General features: G+C 38.5%; 1 protein-coding gene across 1 annotated transcript; it reads left to right on the top strand.

The window, feature by feature from the left end:
* The first annotated feature begins 250 nt into the window (after nt 1–250).
* LOC149240961 (pathogenesis-related protein PR-1-like) lies at nt 251–757 on the top strand. Its single transcript, XM_089370389.1, has one exon. The coding sequence runs from the start codon at nt 251–253 to the stop codon at nt 755–757; it is 507 nt and encodes a 168-aa protein (XP_089226515.1).
* The last annotated feature ends 19903 nt before the right edge of the window (nt 758–20660 follow it).

Raw genomic sequence — 20660 nt, 5'->3', positions numbered from 1 at the left:
TAACGCTTACATTTGCGGTCCCAGCTGAAATTCACGACTTCTGCGCTCTTATCACAAGTCTGCCTTGACTTTCTGTTAATAGTCTACATCAACGTTATATAAACAGGTTAAGTGCATGCAGATTTTAACATCTTTTCTTCAGCGAAGAATTCCCTCTGCAGTTGTACTCAAGGATATTGCCGCTGCATCCGTCCAGACCTAGCCGTTACTTTGCCACTGATCAGGCTTTTTTTTCATTGTTGTTATTAAAATGAGCAGGCGATTGTGTCTAATGGTCGCAGTCGCTGCCTTGAGCGCTGTAACGAGCAGCTTACAAATCGTTGCAACAGGTGCGGGCGTTAGTGAAACGATTCAAGGATTTCTAGTTCCACAGAACAAGGCCAGGAGGGAAGTGGGAGTTCCTCCACTGAAGTGGGACGCGATGCTTACAAAGTATGCGCGTACATATGCAAGGGAAAGAAGGGGCGACTGCCTCCTCCAGCATTCCGAAGGACCTTTCGGAGAGAACATATTCTGGGGCAGCGGCGGCCGCTGGAATGCTACAGATGCTGTTGGTGCATGGGTGGATGAGAGGAAGTGGTATAACTACGGGAAAAATAGTTGCAGCTCGGGGCAAGACTGCACCCACTACACTCAGATTGTTTGGAGAACAACCACTAAAGTTGGATGTGCGGCCATCAAATGTAAGAGCGGGGACACCTTTATCACATGCAATTACTATCCTGCTGGCAACTATGTTGGTGCCAGACCATACTAAAACTTGAGCCAACATTTAGCACTCATTGTCCGTCTTGTATTACCAGTTTCCCGTAACACTGATTTCATTCTTTCAAACTCCCGCCAATATTCATAATTATTCAATTTTCAATCGTATTGTTTCATTATTATGGGATGTAAGTTGTTCCGATATTTGAGCATCACATAAATGATTCGCATGATTTTCTACTGTGGATCAGCCTTAACTGACCATTAGCGAACCCGCTCTATTGTTTTGTTTGGGTTTTGTTTAATTAATGAATTGAAAGCTCATAATGAATTATACATTACTTATACGCAAGGGTTGTAATTCACTGCGTAGTTTTCTTTTAATAGTTGGAACTGATAAAAATTATTATTGAAGGTTTATGATTTAAATCTGTAAACAAATGGGTAAATTTCTCAAGGATTTTTTTGTTACCGTGTACGCACATTTTAAGTTTATAATAAAATTTACGTATATTTACTTTCATAGGGGTGTTTATTCACTGCGTGTTTGGTCGGTATTTGCAAAGGCGGCAGAAAGGCCTACGGGGTTCAATAAGGCTGCCTTTCATTGTGATTTTCCACTGCGTTAGGATAATGAATTGTACAAACATAAATGTAATTGAGTTGTTCGTTTCGTGGGGAATAATCTGTTGTGAATTGGAAATTCACCTTACCTTGTTTTGGTTTGGGTTTGGAATTAGAAAAGTTCGTTTCTTTTTGGAAATAATTGGTTCTCAACCGGAAATTCAAAATATTTTACTTGGTTTTGGTTTTGGTTTGGGCTTGGAATTAGAAAAGTTTCGGGATTCAAGTTCATCAAATTCGTTTAGATATATAACTTGGCATTATTTTAGATATGAGAAAGCGTCAAAAATATCAACAACATTATGCTAGTTTATTGGTTGATTCAAGTGACTAAAGAGCAACCTGCGGTGTCGTTTATTAATAGTGGTTTCAATGCTTTTTCTGGTGTTTGGTTGTTGTATTTTTTAAAATTAATATTGATTTTTTAATATAAATTAAAATAAATTTATATTAGTTAGTTTTCATAATTTATTTTTAAAGTTTAATAATATGAAATATATTACAATTGATTTGGTTTATATCCCTAGCAACAAACAATATTTAAAAATATTATATTTAATAAGATTTTTTTAACACGACCAATTCTTAGATATATACCATTAAAATATATATCCTCCACCCAAACTCAAATATATTGCAATGGACTTCGAACGGGCTTCCGATTTATTTCACATATCTAAAGTCTCATGCATTAAGTTCATGAAACATTTTCATTTGTACACACTTTGTCATTTGTGACCATCCCCACAACACTTTCTCTGATTACATCGTGTTATGCTTTATTGATTTCGATGATAATGGTCATGGTTGGTGTTTCTTGACATGAAAATAATACATTTTTTGGAAATTAAATTGATAACTTAAATATAAAGATTTGGGAATTAAATTGTTGAAGAGGTTTAATGTTAATAGATAGTTTAATATTCATTAATGAATAATTTATGAATGTCTGTGAAAAAAGATAAAATTATATCTAATTTAGTTTATTAATAGATATATTTTTAATAAATTCAAGTTTAAAATCTTTTTAATAAATTCAAGTTTTAAATTTAAGATTTTAGGAATTTATCTTTTTATTTTATTTAAAATTAAAAATTAAATTTACATATATATAATTAATTTCATTTTGTAAAATATATTGGCAACAAAAAATTAATAAAAAAATTATTTTAAAAATAAAATTTAAATATTAATTAAATATATTTAGCTATAAGTTCTATATTTTTTTTTAGGAAGATAGGTTGTAGATTTTTTAATAGGATATTTTTTTAGGAAGATAAGCCCTCGATATTTTAATAAGATATTTATAGTTACATAGTGAGATCCAAATTTATTGTTTTAATTATTTGTATGATGCACGAACATTACTTTATGTAAAGGGGTCCATATAGACTTTGGAAAAAGAATTTATATTTTGTATAAATTAGAACCTAAGAGAATTTGTTGTAAGGCTAGGTGTCTTGGTTCTAGAACATTTAGTTGATAGGACATTTTGCTCAAATGGGCTTATGATTTGATTACGAATATTATTTTTATTGTGCTAAGATCTCCTCAGATTATAAACAAAATGTTATTCATGTGCTTAAGGATTCATGATTTTATTGCAAGGGAAAATGAGTTTTTTATGTTAATTTTATGAACAATTTTAACATAAATAAGAAATTGAACAACAACACATAAATGTACAGAATATCACCAACAACACATCGCAACAAGAATCTGATGAAGGATTTCACCCCTCCTGGTCTACGTCTCCTTAGGCTGGCTGCCAATGGCTTGTGCTTCTCTATTATGATCAAAAGTGTAAAAATATGTGTTTACAATGCTCAAATGCCTATGTAGCCTGCTCCAATGAGTCCAGAATGTCCAAAAATGACCATATAGCCTCTTTTTGCTCTCAATTTGGTCGAAAATTGAAGAAGTTATGACCTCTCCTACTTTCTCCACTATTCTCTCCACAAATTGCCCAAAATCTCACACCACAACCTCATTTTTATCTAGATTCCCACTAATTGGCACAAAATCTGTTGAAATTCACATGAATTTGTCGAGCAGATAATTTGGCCGTCGAGGCCTAAAAATGCAAAAATTAAGGTCATATGAAGGGTCATGCGCCCAGGGGCTAGCCCCCGGCATTAACCCCTTTCCTCCAGCGTTATCCCCTTTCCTTCAGTGGTCGCATAACTGTTAGCGACTAGGAAGTGGTGTTCACATGGCAGTTATGTCAGCAGGCTGGCCTAACCTTCAAACTTCATGTCATTCAAATTCAAATATTCCACATGAACTTAATGGTTAAGCGACAACGTATGTGGTCTATTGGCAATGCGCTATGTTGTGTGTTGGAAGGTCACGGGTTCGACCCCTGTTGCCTCTGCCTGGACTTAAAACAAAATTTTGGTGGCCTCTCGGGCTACCACATGGCGGCCTTCGGCTGGGCCACGTGTCAACCTGTGGTTGGCCACATTTCCAACCAATAAGGCTGTGCTAATTTCACCAATAATTAAACGACACTTGTCAGCACCTCATTCACCAAAATAAATCATTGACTGGTAAAATTGCACAGTGAGCTTTGCCACCTCAGCACCCAGTCAGCGGTACAGATACACAATCAGTAGTACAGACTGCTAACTGGGTTGTCCTTTTTTTATTTGAAAATTTGCATGTTTGGGAAAGTGAACATAACTCATTTCTAGAGTCATACAAAGTCCATTTCACGCGAAATGAGTTGTGACAGATTCAGGATAACGAGAACTACGTGGCCGTTTAGGTTCCATACTAATTCGACAACTTTGAAATTTGATCACCTGATCTTTCATCCCCACTAGAAGCCTTTTGGACCCCAAAATATCACTTTCATTTGTTTAGCAGGTGAGGGTACAATTCCCTCATAGTTACAATCTCGATCCATTTGGCATTTGAAGGATTTGTTCCCTTTAGCCCCACTCAAAGTTAATCCATATTCCCTTGTTTTGAAGACCTTGTTCTTCTATCAAGAACAGTGTCTTGCTGTATTTCATCAAGTTATTCAGGAGAAAAATCCTCTATGGAAGGAATTTGGAGATTTTCTCCTTGTTCTTCAATCAATGTAGGCTCATAGAACCTTAAGTTCTTAACATCAACAACAACATAAATTTGCATATATAAAGGCAAATCCAACCTGAAGGCATTGTTACCAATCTTTTCCAAAATTCTGAATGGACCATATCTAATTGGTTTTAGTTTTTTACCTTTTCCTTGGAGCCTCTCTTTGCTAATGTGAAGCCAAACTTCATCATCGACTTGGAACTTGTGATCTACACGATGCTTGTCATGCTTTGCTTTGTACTTGCCTTGGATCTTTTCAAGTTGTTCTTGAACTTTTTGTTGTACCAATTGGATTTATTAAATGAGCCTTCTTTCTTTGTCTATGTCACTATGAACATCAATAGCAACGTCTTTCCCAAAAATGAAATCCAAATGAGACTTGGGGAAGTATCCAAAACATGCCTCAAATGGCAATGTTTGAGTTGAAGAGTGCTTGACCTGGTTGTAAGCATGTTGAATATAGTGCAAATGTTCATCCCACAACTTAGGATGCTTGCTGCAATACCCACGAAGAAGATGTATCATTGTTCTGTTCGCCACGTCTGTTTTACCATTTGTTTACGGATGAACTGATGTACTCATTTTTAATTTGGTGTCCATGAATCCCCACAAGATTGACCAAAAATTCCCAACAAAGAAAGAATCTCAATAACTAAGAATGGATGTGGGCAATCCAAAATGCACCCATACATTCTGAAAGAATCACTAAGCAGTTTGTTCAGCTGTAACTTGCTTTTTACATGGCATCAAAATACACATTTTCTCGAACCTACCCACAATTACATACAAATAATCATGACCTCTTTTTGACAATGGAAGACCTCCTACAAAATCCATAGAAACACTCTCCCACGGCCATGAAGGAACCAGAAGTGGTGTGTACAATCCTAACTTCCTATTGCTAGGCTTACTGACTGCAATTAATGAACATCATTTAATAAAACATGACACACTTTCAAGCATACGAGGCCAATAACAATACCTCTGTAGATGTTCCACCATCTTACATACTCCAAAATGAATAGCAATAAGAGAAGTATGTGCCTATCTTATGATGTTGACTCTTTCTCCCTATGGAATACAAATCTTGTCAAGATGGTACAACAAGTTATCATGCAAATGATAATCCAATTCATCTACTTGGTTACCTTGACTCAAGCTTGCATAAACATCCTGAAATTCATTGTCTAATGCTTATTTATCAATATAACTTTCATACAAAACAAAATTGTGCTTGAGTAAAGTAGTTGCACTAACAATAGGACTAGAAGGCATATCAAGAACATTATTGTAGATGTATTTCTTATACCTTATTACCACATGAAATTGTTGAAGAAAACCCATCCATCGGAAGTGCCTTGATTGTTGTAACTTTGATTGTGATTGAAGGTATTGCAATGGTTGGTGATCAATGTGAATGATTGTTTCCTTAACCATCAAGTAGTGTTTCCACTTTTTTACACTTTTCACGAATGAATACAATTCCTTGTCATAAGTAGGATAGTTAATTACTGCACCATTGAATGTTTCTGAATTAAAACAAATAGTCTTATCATGTTGCATGAGGACTACATCCATGGCGTAGTCACTACCATCGGTCTGAATCTCAAATGACTGTCTCAAGTCTGGAAGTGCAAATACTAAAGCTAAACTAATCTTTTCCTTCTATGCATCAAATGCCTCTTGTTGTTTGCCTCCCCACTAAAAAACCATTTTCACACTTGTCAATGCATGCCAAGGAGCTGCTATAGAAGAAATGATAGCAATGAATTTCCTCCAATATTGGCTTGCTCCCAAAAAACTTCTTACATTAGTAACTGTCTTGGGCCTTGGCCAATTCAAAATGACATCAACCTTGGAGGGATCTATTTTCAATTCACCTCCTCAAACAATATGACCCAAGTAAACTAAAGAAGTTTTTCCAAACTCACACTTTGACATCGTTAAATAAAATTATTCTTTCTTTAATAAATCAAGTACTTTTCTCACATGCATGACATGTTCATCATGATATTTACTAAAAATTAAGATGTCATCTAAGTAGACTATAACAAACTCATCAAGAAATGGCCTCAACACATCATTCATCACATGCATGAATGTAGTAGGAGCATTACATAAACCAAAAGGCATAACTAGCCATTCAAACAAACCTTGTTTTGTTTTGAATGTTGTCTTCCAAATGTCTCCTTCAAAAATTCTAATTTGATGGTAGCCACTCCTTAAGTCCAACTTAGTAAAATACTTTGCATCTTTCAATTGATTAAGTAAATCATCTATTCTAGGCAGCGGGTAATGGTTCTTTACTATAAGTTTGTTCAATGCATCGAAGTCCACACACATGCACTATGTTCCATCCTTCTTTGGCACCAAAACAATAGGTGAATCACATGGCGAAGAAGATGGCTTGATGATCTCTTTATCCAACAACTATTGAATTTTATTTTTAATTTTTGCACTTTCCATTACTAACATCCTGTACCTCCCACTGTTAGGAAGAGGACAATCTTGTTGCAACTGTTTCTCATGTTGGATTCCTCTCTTGGGAGGAAATCCTTTTGGTTCCTAAAACATCTCATCATATTGGTTAACTGCATCAACCAATTCAGATTTTAATTTTGAATCTGTTGAAAATGCAACAAGATGATGGAGCTTAGTGAAAAGAATTCGCCTTCACTAAGTGGGCTCGTAGGCTATTTTTGGTGCAAAGTCTATTTTTAGACATATGGATCATGGTCTATGAGTTGCAGGATGCTATTTGTGGATGATTGGTCATGTTGGTAAAAATAGATCGAATTCTATTTTTAGACATATGGGCAGATTCTATTTTTAGACTGCCAGGCTAAAAATAGAACAATCAAATATTATTGGCTCATAATAATATTTGGACTATAAACATTATCTTATCCTCTTGGAGCACTTCATTTTGAGCTACAGATGTGGCACATGTAGCTGTCAGAAGGAAATACGCTTTTCTTGTGGGTCAGTTGAGCTATTGCATGCAGGACTTCAGTTAGAACTCATGTGGTTGAGTTTGGTGGAGTTGATTGAGGAGTTGATGGAGTTGTGTTCAGTTTGACTTGGTTGAACTAGTTGTATTTAGTCTAACTGCAGAATACACTAGTGATGAGTGATGTGAATTAATTGTTAAATTAATTCACTAATTATTAACTCATAAAGAAACTAAAGAATACATCAGTTAACTCAGTGCATGGATAGGTCAGTGGAGACAGGTGTTAGAGGTTGAGATTCCTATCAGTTGTGACTATAGTTGTGCATGAGATTTTGCACATGCATGGATTGAGTATTGCCAATGAGGATTGCGCGGTTCAGCCAGGAAAAATATGAGTTTGGATTAGCCATTATCATTCATTCTCATGCAGGATTGCGTAGTGGAGGCAGGCAAGTAGCAGAGGAGATTTGAACTTGTGATTGATTCAGATCTGAGCTAGTTTGTGTGTAACAGGTGGAGATAGTACTGAGTACTTGCGAGGAGTATTGTACTATGTATTGTTACATGTTCTCAATCATTATAATATACAGATAGTGTGGGGTTTTCAGCTGTATGCTTTCCTCGGGTTACATACTGTGTTAATGTGCGCATGCGATTGATGTTTCATTGTTTTTAATGCTGCTAAATTGATGATCAACGTAGAGGAGGTTATGTATTATGCATGTATTCCGCAATAGTGTATAACCGGGATAATCTCTGTGAATAAGTGTCATATTATTCAAAATTTCTACATGGTATCGGAGCAGAGTTGATCATTAGATCTATTATTCAGAAAGTGTTTACATTTTATTTCTTCAAGCAGAGTCTGTAATCGGGCCAGGTAGCCTCTGGATTCATCCTTCTTTTGGAAGGTGAGATATCCGGTAAAAGCCCATACACTCAATCTCTATACGAGAAATACTTTGTTCTCACGAATTTTAGATCAGAAGCGGTTGAGTTTTGAGCTGGTGGAATTCGAATTTGTAGTAGTGTTTTCTTGGTGTCAAAGTTGAAATGTCTTTCAACGGATTGCGATTGGAGTATGCTCTTGAAGGCAGCTCAAATTATATTACATGGAAAAACAGGATGGAGGCGGTGTTAGATGACAATGGGCTGAAGGAGTTCATAGAGGCTGAGGTCCCAAAGCCTACTGATGCTGCTGAAGCTGTGGCTTGGCAAAAGAAGATAGCAAAGTGTCGAAGGATTCTGTTGGAGGGCGTGAAGGATCACATTGTATCCAGCCTGCATGGAAAGGCTTCCCCATACTTGATGTGGAAAGCGTTGACAGATTTATTCCAAAGCAAGAGCGACCAGAGGAAGTTGGCGCTCAAGGATAAACTCTGAAACATTAAGTGTGAGAATGGAGACAGTATGCCCAAGTATCTCACGAAGTTCACCCAATGTTGGGATGAGTTGGGAAGTGTGGGGGTGACTGTCGATGATGAGGACTTGGTGAGCTTGGCTCTCCTTGGTCTTCTGAAGAGTTGGCATTCCTATCAGGACTCTGTCAATGGTCGGGAGAAATTGCCAGGATGGGAGAGACTTTGGTCGGATCTTGTGCAAGAGGAGATCAGGCGGAATACCAGGGACGGATCTTCATCAAAGGCATCTGATGAAGAAAATTGCGCTTTGGCTGCTAAAGCAAAGAAGGGGAAGCAGAAGGGTTCTCTTTCCGAATCCAGTTCTTCCAATAATGGGAAGAAGCTTGACAAATCAAAAGTGCGATGCTTTCGTTGTCATGAGTTGGGCCATTATGCTACTAATTGCCCAAAGAAGAAATCCAAGAAGGGATCTGGGGAAGGATCTGAAGGTGAGGCACTTGCTTCACAGTTTGAGTTGGATTTCACACTTTTCGCATGCATGGTTTCATCCATGGTGGGAAGTGGTTGGTTTCTTGACAGTGGAGATTCTTTCCACATGACCGGTGATAAGAGTTTGTTCAGTACTTTGGAGGAGAAAGATCTCCAGATACTCATAGCGATGGGTAATGATGAGAAGTATAGTGTCTCAGGTGTAGGCATGGTTATTTTTCAGAGGGAGCATGGAGCTCGCCTTACCTTGACCGATGTCAAGTATGTACCAGGACTGGAGAGAAATTTGGTGTCGATCGCGATGCTGGAAGACAGAGGCTGTGATGTAGTCTTCAGTAAGGGAAAGGTTTTCCTTAGACACATCATCACTAGACAGGTGAAGTAGATTGGTTCACGGGTCAAGAACCTGTATGCTCTTGAGGTTCAAGATGCATGCAAAGCCTTGAGCAGCGAGGCAACTGATGGAGACTTGGTGGTTGAGAGGGAGTGCATATTACCTCTCAACATGCAGAGCCAGAAGAAGTCTCAGACGATTGTGGAGGAGCCACGACTGGTGCAGCAGCTTCAGGAGGTTGTGGAGTAGCCACAACAAGGGAAGCTGAGAGGAGATCGAGTAGAGACATCTACTCATGCAGAGACCTCTAGTAGGGGGAAACTTCAAGCCAGGTGGGCTGAGGGATCGCATGCAGCCATACCTCCAGGTAGGAGGTGGGGTGATGTGGATTGATCGTCCCAAGGAGGAGGGCCAGGATCCTTGAGATACCCAACCTCTTGGATGAGACCTTGCTACGGGAGCCTCGATGTGGAGTAGCAAGAACTGACTGATTGGGTAGAGACAGATGCAGATGGAGCAGCAGAGAGAGCGAAAGTGTAGGGAATCCTAGGACAGCACATAGCTAGCAGGCTGCAGCAATGCGAGAGGCACAAGTGTTTTGCACAGTGCTAGGTGGCACAGAGAGGTGTGCGATAGTGCAAGATGCATGGAGATGTTGCAGTAGCGCATATGTCAGAGAGGGAGCACTTGTCAGCAACAGGTAGAGCTTCAGCATCAGAGTATGTTCCTAGCCCAACAGAGTGGTCAGTTGGGAGTGTTTTTGTTCCAAGTGTTGTTGGAGCAAGTGGACCGGGCAAATGTGTTGCACGCAGAACATTCCAGAGTTGCAGGATAGGGGTTGCAGATAGTCCATATCTTGTTGAGAGGGAGTGTTGAAAATGCAACAAGATGATGGAGCTTAGTGAAAAGAAGTCACCTTCACTAAGTGGGCCCACAGGCTATTTTTGGCGCAAAGCCTATTTTTAGACATATGGATCATGGTCTATGAGTTGTAGGATGCTATTTGTGGATGATTGGTCATGTTGGTAAAAATAGATGGACTTCTATTTTTAGACATATGGGCGGATTCTATTTTTATACTGTTAGGCTAAAAATAGAACAATCAAATATTATTGGCTCATAATAATATTTGGACTATAAACATTATCTTATCCTCTTGGAGCACTTCAGTTTGAGCTACAGATGTGGCACATGCAGCTGTCAGAAGGAAATACGCTTTTCTTGTGGGTCAGTTGAGCTATTGCATGCAGGACTTCAGTTAGAACTCATGTGGTTGAGTTTGGTGGAGTTGATTGAGGAGTTGATGGAGTTGTGTTCAGTTTGACTTGGTTGAACTAGTTGTATTTAGTCTAACTGCAGAATACACTAGTGATGAGTGATGTGAATTAATTGTTAAATTAATTCACTAATTATTAACTCATAAAGAAACCAAAGAATACATCAGTTAACTCAGTGCATGGATAGTTCAGTGGAGACAGGTGTTAAAGGTTGAGATTGCTATCAGTTGTGACTATAGTTGTGCATGAGATTTTTCACACGCATGGATTGAGTATTGCCAATGAGGATTGCGTGGTTCAGCCAAGAAAAAGATGAGTTTGGATCAGCCATTATCATTCATTCTCATGTAGGATTGCGCAGTGGAAGCAGGCAAGTAACGGAGGAGATTTGAACCTGTGATTGATTCAGATCTGAGCTAGTTTATGTGTAACAGGTGGAGATAATACTGAGTACTTGCGAGGAGTATTGTACTATGTATTATTACATGTTCTCAATCATTATAATATACAGATAGTGTGGGGTTTTCAGCTATATGCTTTCCCCGAGTTACATACTGTGTTAATGTGCGCATGCGATTGATGTTTCATTGTTTTTAATGCTGCTAAATTGATGATCAACGTAGAGGAGGTTATGTATTATGCATGTATTCCACAATAATGTATAATCGGGATAATTTCTGTGAATAAGTGTCATATTATTCAAAATTTCTACAGAATCACAACCTTTAAGAGATTCATTATCAACATTCTTGGATTTGATCATTAGAAGTACAAAATTCTTGCTTGAATTCACTAGTCTTTTCATCTACCTCGCATTAACAAGTGAAAGATTTAGTTTCTTGCTATGAGGTATCACAATATATTCTTCTCCATCTTTGAACAAATGGTATTCATTTTCATGTCTATGGAAGATAGCTTTTTTGTCATAGAGATACAGGGTACCCAAAACTATACCATATATGTCCAATGGCACAACTTTAAGCTCCACTTCATTTATGAAATTTGTAGTAATGGCGAATTTCAGTTTGCACTTTCTAGTTACCTACAATTGTGCATTGTCACACACCCATCCAAGTGGATATGGTTTATGATGTGGAATGGTTTCGAAGTTTAAGCTTTTGACACTATTTTCAGAGATAAGATTGGCTTGGGAACCACTGTCGAAAAGGTATCAATTTTGCTATGTTTTGAGATCACCCTTATGTAAAAAAGTTTTATCCTCTTATTTACATTTAGAGTTTGATTTTGTGAATTTGAAGTACTAGTGCTATCAATGGATTCTTTTCCTTTCGTACCCATGGTTGTAATTTTAGTTTCATCACCCGAATCAGATCCCAAATCCTGTTGAGTGGTTGCAGTTGTCTTTTATTTTCTCTTGATATTGAATTTCCTTAGTTTAATTTCGGGATGAAGCTTCCAACAATGAGCTTCATCGTGACCCTCCTTGGAACAATGTTTGCATGTTAATTTCTCTCCTTCCTTCTTGATAGATGCATTTTTCTTTCCCTTCCTTTTGAAACCATTTTCTTTTCCTTTACCCTTAATCAGATTTTTACTACCCTCTTCTGGAGTGTTTTTCCCTCTTGCCTCAAGATGAGTGGATTGCACACGCACATCATCTAGATTATTGGGATTAAACATTAAGATAGTATGCCTAAGGTAATTGTGTAAACCCCCTATGTACTTCAACAACGTGTCATGTGATTGCAAATCTACACCTAACATTAGAGACCTTTTTTTGAATTCTTGGGTGTAATCTTGCACATTTTGACCTCTAAGTTGTCTAAATTTCTACCAATTCATGATCGCTTTCTGCGTATAAGCTAGAGGGTAGAATTGTCGTTTAACTGCAACAATGAAATCAGACCATGAAATTGAGATCTTACCGTATATTTTTATCCCCTCTTGTGTCTTTTATTCCCACCAAACTAGTGCTACAACGTCCATTCTCAAGGAAGCTAACTGAATCTTTATGTCATCCTCTTCAAGGTTTTGAATTATGTAATAGACCTCCAACTCATGAATCCAATTACCAAGCTTCTTTGCATTCACTTCACCATTATACATGGGTAGTTCAAATTTAACATAAAGTTTTAATAAGGGTGATTTACCAGTTCCTTTTGAGGTATGTTGATGAATATGAGTAAGGTTTGTGTTAGTAGAAGAGGGTGAAGATGCCTCTGAAGAATAATATGAAGAAGATGGTGGACAGGGTGGATGTTTACCTACATTTCCATTACCTACTCCTGAAGAACCTTCTCCTTTGGGAGGTTTGGAGCTTTCACCTTGTAGCCTAGTATTCCTCTCTTCATAGAGGACCTTCACCATCTTTGTCATATCAAAGAAAGCGTTCCTAAAGACCTTCTCATCCACTGTCATGCTTATAGGTTATCCTTCATGATACATACTCACTGGAGTCTCAACTGCAACTTGAGGAAGAACTGGTGTTGGAGATTGTGGACACCTTACCCTCCTTCCCCTTGACCCAACTTCATGGCTTTCAACCAACTTCCCTTCTCATCTTTTGAGTTTTAACCTTGTAAGCATGACATAAAATTGCAAATAGTTAAATCCTTTTTGCAAAAATAAAACGAAGAGCTCTGATACCAAAAATGATCTGATTAGGAAAATCAGTTTTGTTGTGCTAAGATCCTCCTCAGATAATAAACAAAATTATATTCATGTACTTAAGGATTCATGATTTTATTGCAAGTGAAAATGAGTTTTTATGTTAGTTTTATGAGCAATTTTAACATAAATAAGAAATTGAACAACAACATATAAATGTATAGAACATCACTGACAACACATCACAATAGGAACATGATGAAGGAGTTCACCCCTCTTGGGATTCGTCTCCTTGGTCCAGCTTCCAATGGCTTGGGCCTCTCTATTATGCTCAAAAGTGTAAAAAGTGTTTACAATGCTCAAATGCTAATGCAACCTGCTCTAATGAGTCCAAAATGTCCAAAAATGGCCATCTAGCATCTTTTTTTTCCCAATATGGTAAAAAATTGAAGGCGTTGTGACCTCTCCTAGTTTCTCCACTATTCGCTCCACAAGCCCAAAATCTGGCACCGGACCCTCATTTTCACCCAGACTCCTGCTAACTAGCCATGAAATCCACTGAAATTGGGGATGATTTGTTGGGTAGATAATTTGGCCATCGAGGCCTAAAAATGCGGAAATTGAGGTCATATGAAGGGCCATGCACCTAGGGGCTAGCCCCCAGTGATGGCCCCTTTCCTCTGGTGCTCACATAACTATTAGCGGCTAGGCAACAGTGTTCACATGGCGGTTATGTCCGCGGGATGGCCCCCACGAGCTGGCCCAACCTTCAAACTACGAAATTCAACCTCAAATATTCCACGCGAACATAATGGTTAAGCGATAATGTATGTGGTGTATTCGAAATGGGCTATGCTATGTGTTGGGAAGTTACAGGTTTGAGTCCCAATGCCTCCACTTAGATTTCAAATAAAATTTTAGCTGCCTCCTAGGCTGCCACGTGAGAGCCTCCAGCTGGGCCACGTGGCAGCCCATGGTTGGCCACCATTCCAACCAATAAGATTGCGCCAATTGCACCCATAATAAAACAACACTTGTCAACACCTCATTTGCCGAAATAAACCATTGAATGGTCAAACTACATAGTCATCTCTGCCACCGCAGTACCAGTACAGACTACTGACTGGGTTGCCCTTTTTCTTTTTAAATTCCCTTATCTGGGAAAGTGAACAAATTTCATTTTTGGAGTCATATGGAGTCTGTTTCGCATGAAACGAGTTGCAATGAGTTCATGATGACGAGCATTACGTGGTCGTGCAGGTTCCACACTAATCTATCAACTTTGAAATTTAAGCTATTTTTTGAGCACCTGATCAGCTTATGTAAAAATAAGAAGTGTTAGGCTAGTTGTCAGGTAGTTTAGAGTACTGGAAAGTTGTCAAAATCCTCTTTTTTTGTGAAGATATTTTCTTGAGCATTATTTATGTAAAAATAAGAAGTGTTAGGTTACCTGTTAGGTAGTTGGACAGTTGTTTGTGAAGATATTTTCCTGAGCATTTGTGCATTAATTCTTTGCATCGTACTGAACTCAATTAGAGAGATACAAGGCTGGTTTGTGAGAACTTAATAAGTGTGAGAGTTATATTGACATTAAATGCCAACACATGTGGGAATACACCCTATGAGAGGTAAGAAAGAAGATTTATTTATCTCACATGAATTTTTCTTTTATGTGCTTCAATTCTATTATCTGGGGAGTGTGTTCCCACTCTATATGGTAGATCCACCATCTCAACAATGTATGGTCAATTTTTCCTAGGCATGAGATTGTCTATTTTCTCACTATGTGATCATGTATCAGAGCGATTATGTAATGAAAGCCATTCTGGTAGTGTTAAGAGAAAACTAAGAAAGGTCCTATCCAAGAGGATGACCCTGTGAATAATTTATTTCCACAAAAACCTCGTTTGTGTAATTGGATCCTCATAAAAATCATGTGAATTAAGATGTCTATGTGAAGGAAAATTAGACAAGTATTTTTCTTTTTCTTTGGACTTGGACGAAACCCATAGTTGGGTTGTTAGTCATTTATAATGGGTTGGACCAGTGTGTGTTCATAACCAAGAATTTAGACAAAGTTGACCCAACCTTTGAAAGGGATTAGTTGGTTGGTCAGGCTTGAAGCGAAGTCAGGTTGGGAGGAGAGCTACGAGATGAAATAGAAACCCAACCCTGACTAGTCGAGGGTTGAGCCTAGGATCATTTGGTAGTGCGTGGAGGGAAAATAACCCTACCTACCTACTCTAGTCGGGATTTGGACCTGACTCTTTGGCGTGAACCCCCAGTACAATGGTGTGGACCCTTTGACACTCATGTAAGGTGTGGAGGTAATTGAAATTGTGTTCGTGCATGTGAGTTAAATATAAAATATATTTAGCAAGGACAAGTGTTATATAACAAAGATAAAATTTGATAGTGCAAAACTATAATATACATTGATCAATTATGATATTACATATATACAAGAATTGTTGTCTCAAGATAGGGAAACTATCTTGGACACACAATTATTTGGTTGAGAGAATATCTCAACCACACACCAAACTAGGGACATACAGATATAAACACTCCTATAGAATAGGAAAAACTCCTTTACATAGAAAGTCACAACTGAGACAAGTAGGAATTACATTTTCCAACACTCCCCCTTAATGACTACTTGTCTTGATATCAATCTGCAAGATCAACATCTGGTCCAATTTGGTACTTACACCTTGTACATTGTTCATGCAATTTTCGATGTCCATATAAAGGAACAACCATCTACCGAAATGCATGGGTTCCCAACTACTGCAATCGCCATTCTACTAGGAAGTCCTTCACATACATGGTTCATCCAACCTCTCGATGAACTCCCCCTAAATATAAAATTTCACCTCATGGAGTCTAAAACTAGTACCGCCCATCCAAGTGGCCAGACTAATTGTCAACGTCTAATATTTTCCACCAGACATATATCAATACAATTTTACATGACTTGATACACTCCAACCCTTGATTTTGACCAAACATAATTATAACCAAAATGTCCCACCATAGAAATGAAGGTCGACTTTCTCATGCCATGGTTTTTCAAAGAATAAAATTTTAATGACAAGAAGAGCAAAAAATAGAGCAAATTTGGCTAAACAATCCAAAAATACCATAGGAATCAGTTCCAAGCGGCTACAAGCTCGACGCTTCACACCTCTTGTTCAAAAATAAACGAAGGCCATATTAAGTGGAGAATGTGTTGATCCTACTGTTTGGTCAATTTAGAGTGTCCTAAATTGCTATATTAATTGTCAATCCGGGAGTCGTAAACTGCTGAAGTGAGGTGCACTATATATGCAAGATAACCGATTTCTTACTTTTTGTCGTTTTTGATTTTTAGTTTGTTTTTGGGTTTATCTTTGTTGATTCCCTAATGTGAGATGGCAATTCTAAAAGTCAAGTATGGATATAAGTGTTCAAGGCAATGGTGTCCTTTAAAATGATTTCCAAACTTCAAAATTTTCAAAAAGGTTTTAAAACTTGCAATGATGAAATCAATTCCTGAAAGAGAATGAAAATGTACCACTATTCTAGTTAAACAAACAGTGAGCCAGTGACCATGAAACCCAGTATCCTTGCTGCTGTGTAAATATAAAAGAAACTGAACTCAAAGAAATCCAAAAGTTGCAAGCAAAGAAAAGCTAAGATCGAACTACATCAACTCATATTCTGACCCCTCACCATTTGTCTCGCTCTGGTTTTAGGAGGTAATCATAAACAAATTGAGCAATCTGATATCTAATTTGCAGAAAATGAAACTAATATTAAACTACACACTCATACTCCAATCCCTCACCATTTGACTCGCTCTGGCTTTAGGAGGTAACTGAAAATGACATGAGCAATTCAATAACTAACTTGCAGAAAAATAAACTAATATCAAACTACGCATTCATACTTCAATCCCTCACCATTTGACTCACTCTCGCTTTAGGAGGTAACTGAAAATGACATGGGTAATCTAATATCTATCTTGCAGAAAAGTAAATGAACAAAACTGAAAGAAATAAACCAGTGTTGGAATTAGCACTAGGAAAATAAATCAGCAGAAGGACAAGAATAATTCCATGTCATTAGTCATTATAAAGCTATGTGCAAATTCCCAGGCTGCCTATTAGAATCCGAAACAAAGACACTGATCAGTTAACAACATTAGTAAGCATTAAAACTATGGACAGCAATCAACATGAATACCATAAGCAGTGCAATATATACAAGTAAACAATTATGGCATCAGGAACGTAAAGAAATAAAGCATGAAACTATACAGTAATGAACAAAACCTTGGTGTGTACAGGGGCCCTCTGCACAACCTCGGCCAATCAGCAACCAACCACAAATTGAGCTTATAAACAGTGTCTTCTCATGTATTAAAATGCAGTCATAACACAGAAATAAAGTTACGGCACAGTGAGCTCGTAAACAGTCAAAATTACATTTAAAAAGCTAGCTAATATGCGTATGAGAATGCTTTATTTATAACAGAGGATGACATAACCACTTTCCTAAAATCTACGCTGATAAAAAGACACGTGAATAACCACGTCCAAAAATCTAGCATTATGGTAGCCGTGAAGATTAAATCCAAGGAGGGTGGCTGTTAGATTCGGTTCATGGAGCAGTCCACAGGTGTTAACACTTCTCCTGAGATTTAGGAACAACCACGCAAGTCCTCACGTGGTGAAAACAGAGTTCTGCCACCATAGGACTCTTAGGTTGACCACCACTTGACTATCTTTGACTATGGCCTTCTATGATGGATTCGACTGAACCAATAGGACATGGTCCATGTCCACGTCATTTGCAACTTGCCCATGTGGCCAGATTCACTTGAAGACACCTGTAACATAGACTTCAACAAAAAGGCTGCGGAAAGTTGAACTGGCTGCAGAAAGTGACAAGATTCCGCAGCTGAATTAGCAAAAATCTAGATCAAACAACAGACACAAGACATATTTAGGAAACCATTTTATATGCTCTTTTTAAACTAATATGCAATGATTTGTCAGCTTAGGACGTCCAGGTAAATGGAAAAAGGCTAGAAAGGTGTATAGGGAAGATGCAAGTTTGGGACTCAACACCTACAGTCAACGCACTAGCAAAAAATGTGGCGCCACTGACCAATATTTTAATCGGCTCCTAAAAGCGATATGCCTGGAATTCGAGAAGCATGACCCACCACTTGGATCGCGTTTTCACACCAATTTCCTTTTTTTTTTTTTTTATCTCCACTTGATTGCCTTTCGCTAGCTCGTCACAGATGTTGATCCAACCACACTCAACACTCTCCATTTCCTTGTAGCCCAGTGGTTCAAAGAGAATCAGTAAGCTCCAACACTTGGCTCTTGAGGCCAATCCTGTGGAGGGAAATGGCAGTGGCTAGCCCTGCAACACAACCTCCTTCTATATGCAGCTCTGCAAAGGTTCTATATGAATCTTTGCAAAGGTCCTGTCCACAGGATGATTCTCTCATGGCAATGTCATTGACACATACAACGCCGTTGGACCCACGGTAAAAGTTTGGCCTAGTGAAATCCCTCCTCGACCATATTCCTCAGCTCTGCTGCACTTAACATGCAACATTGTAGCTTAAAATGAACTTGCTGAAGCTCTGCACTAAACTTTAAACATGTTCACTATTCTCTTGTTTAGAGCAATCCAATTTCTTTCTGTTGACATATGCTTGACTTGAGATCCAGCATTGACTTCAGTCAAGAGGGAGGCTTTCAACCTTCTCCATATCTCAGAAACTAGAATTGTCACAATTTCTCTCCTTGATTATGGGGAGTTCGCATGGATTAGCCCATCTGAACTCTCTGTGCAAATAGCACTAAGATCGAACACAATTACAATGGGATGACCTTATCAGAATCAGTACAACAACTCCCGGCTCTTTGATTTGGAATTCCGCCAAGCTACACAGTGCTTTTATTCAAGAGCATAGTTTTTGGGAAATCCATTCGAGCACCACAGCTAGATTTTGGGAGGACTCATGGCAACAACTCCCTAAACTAGCCTCACTCTTCCACAAGCCCATCTAGCAAGCTTCTATGCAGCAAGTAGATCAAATCCATGTCCATCAATTCTGGCAGTTACAACCCCCCCAAGACTTTCAACTCTGGAAATCAGCCAGCACCTGGCAGGCAAATTGGCAAGGGGAAACCTACATAGATATTGATTAGGAGCTAAAACTCAGGAAGATAAAACACTCGGATCAAAAGGACAAGCTACGATGGGGACACATGCCAAAAGGAATGTTCACTACCAAGGAAGCATACCAATTGCACTATCAACCCTCGCAGGCAGACATGGATCAGCTTTGGGATCAGGTATGGCAACCAGGAATATGGCCTAAGGTTTCCACTTTTCTATGGCTTCTAAGCAAGCGGCGAATCCTCACTTCGGACAATTTTCAAAAACGAGGATTAATTGGACCCTCTAGATGCCCCAACTGTAATCACAACTCAGAAACCATCCTACATCTCTTGGATACTTGTCCTCTAGCAACACAATTATGGGAGAGAACTGCTCAATGCAACAGAAGATCGGTTAGACATTTGGGAGATATCACAGACACCATTAGAAACTGGCCAAAGCATCCTTTCCAAAGCCTTATTCTCAATTCACTGTGGAACCTCCTCCCGGGCTTTGTCTATTGGATCTTATGGAAGGAGAGAAATAATAGAATCTTCAACAATACCAACAGGCCAATTGACACCCTATGGCTTCTTCTTAAACAAAATCTGCAAGAAACTCTTGCTCTAAGAAAATGGCAAGACTCGGACCTGCCAGACTCTCCTCAGGAACGCCTCATTCTGAAAGATTGGAACTTGGACCTCACTTTTTTGGCTCAAGCCAAGTCTAGACCCCCAATCAGTTCTGCCTCTCCCCTCAATTGGTCCCCTCCTGCTTCCAACTCTTACAAATTGAACTTTGATGGGGCAGCCAAGGGAAATCCTGGGCCGGCTGGTTATGGTGGTGTCTTCAGGAACGAAATGGGCTCAGTACTGCATATATATCATGGATCGATTGGCAAAGATACCAACAACGCTGCTGAATTGGAAGGATTATGGAAAGGCATTTGCATAGCAGAAAAGAAAAACTTTCTCCCTCTTGAGGTAGAAGGGGATTCTCAAATCTTAATAACAGCAGCCACAAGGATTCAATCAGGCACTTCGGCAGCAAAGATTGTCTCAAGCTGGAGGCTTCTTAGTAGACTAGAACAAATTGAA

Source organism: Pinus tabuliformis, chromosome 8 (genome assembly GCF_031772625.1).
Source record: "Pinus tabuliformis cultivar Carrire ecotype Pingquan chromosome 8, CPIR1, whole genome shotgun sequence".
Lineage (NCBI taxonomy): Eukaryota > Viridiplantae > Streptophyta > Pinopsida > Pinales > Pinaceae > Pinus > Pinus tabuliformis.
This window is presented reverse-complemented; position numbering and strand designations above follow the sequence as displayed.

Bases quoted from the DNA above. Each gene is read 5' to 3' on its own strand.
- LOC149240961 (XM_089370389.1), top strand. From the start codon at position 251: ATGAGCAGGCGATTGTGTCTAATGGTCGCAGTCGCTGCCTTGAGCGCT.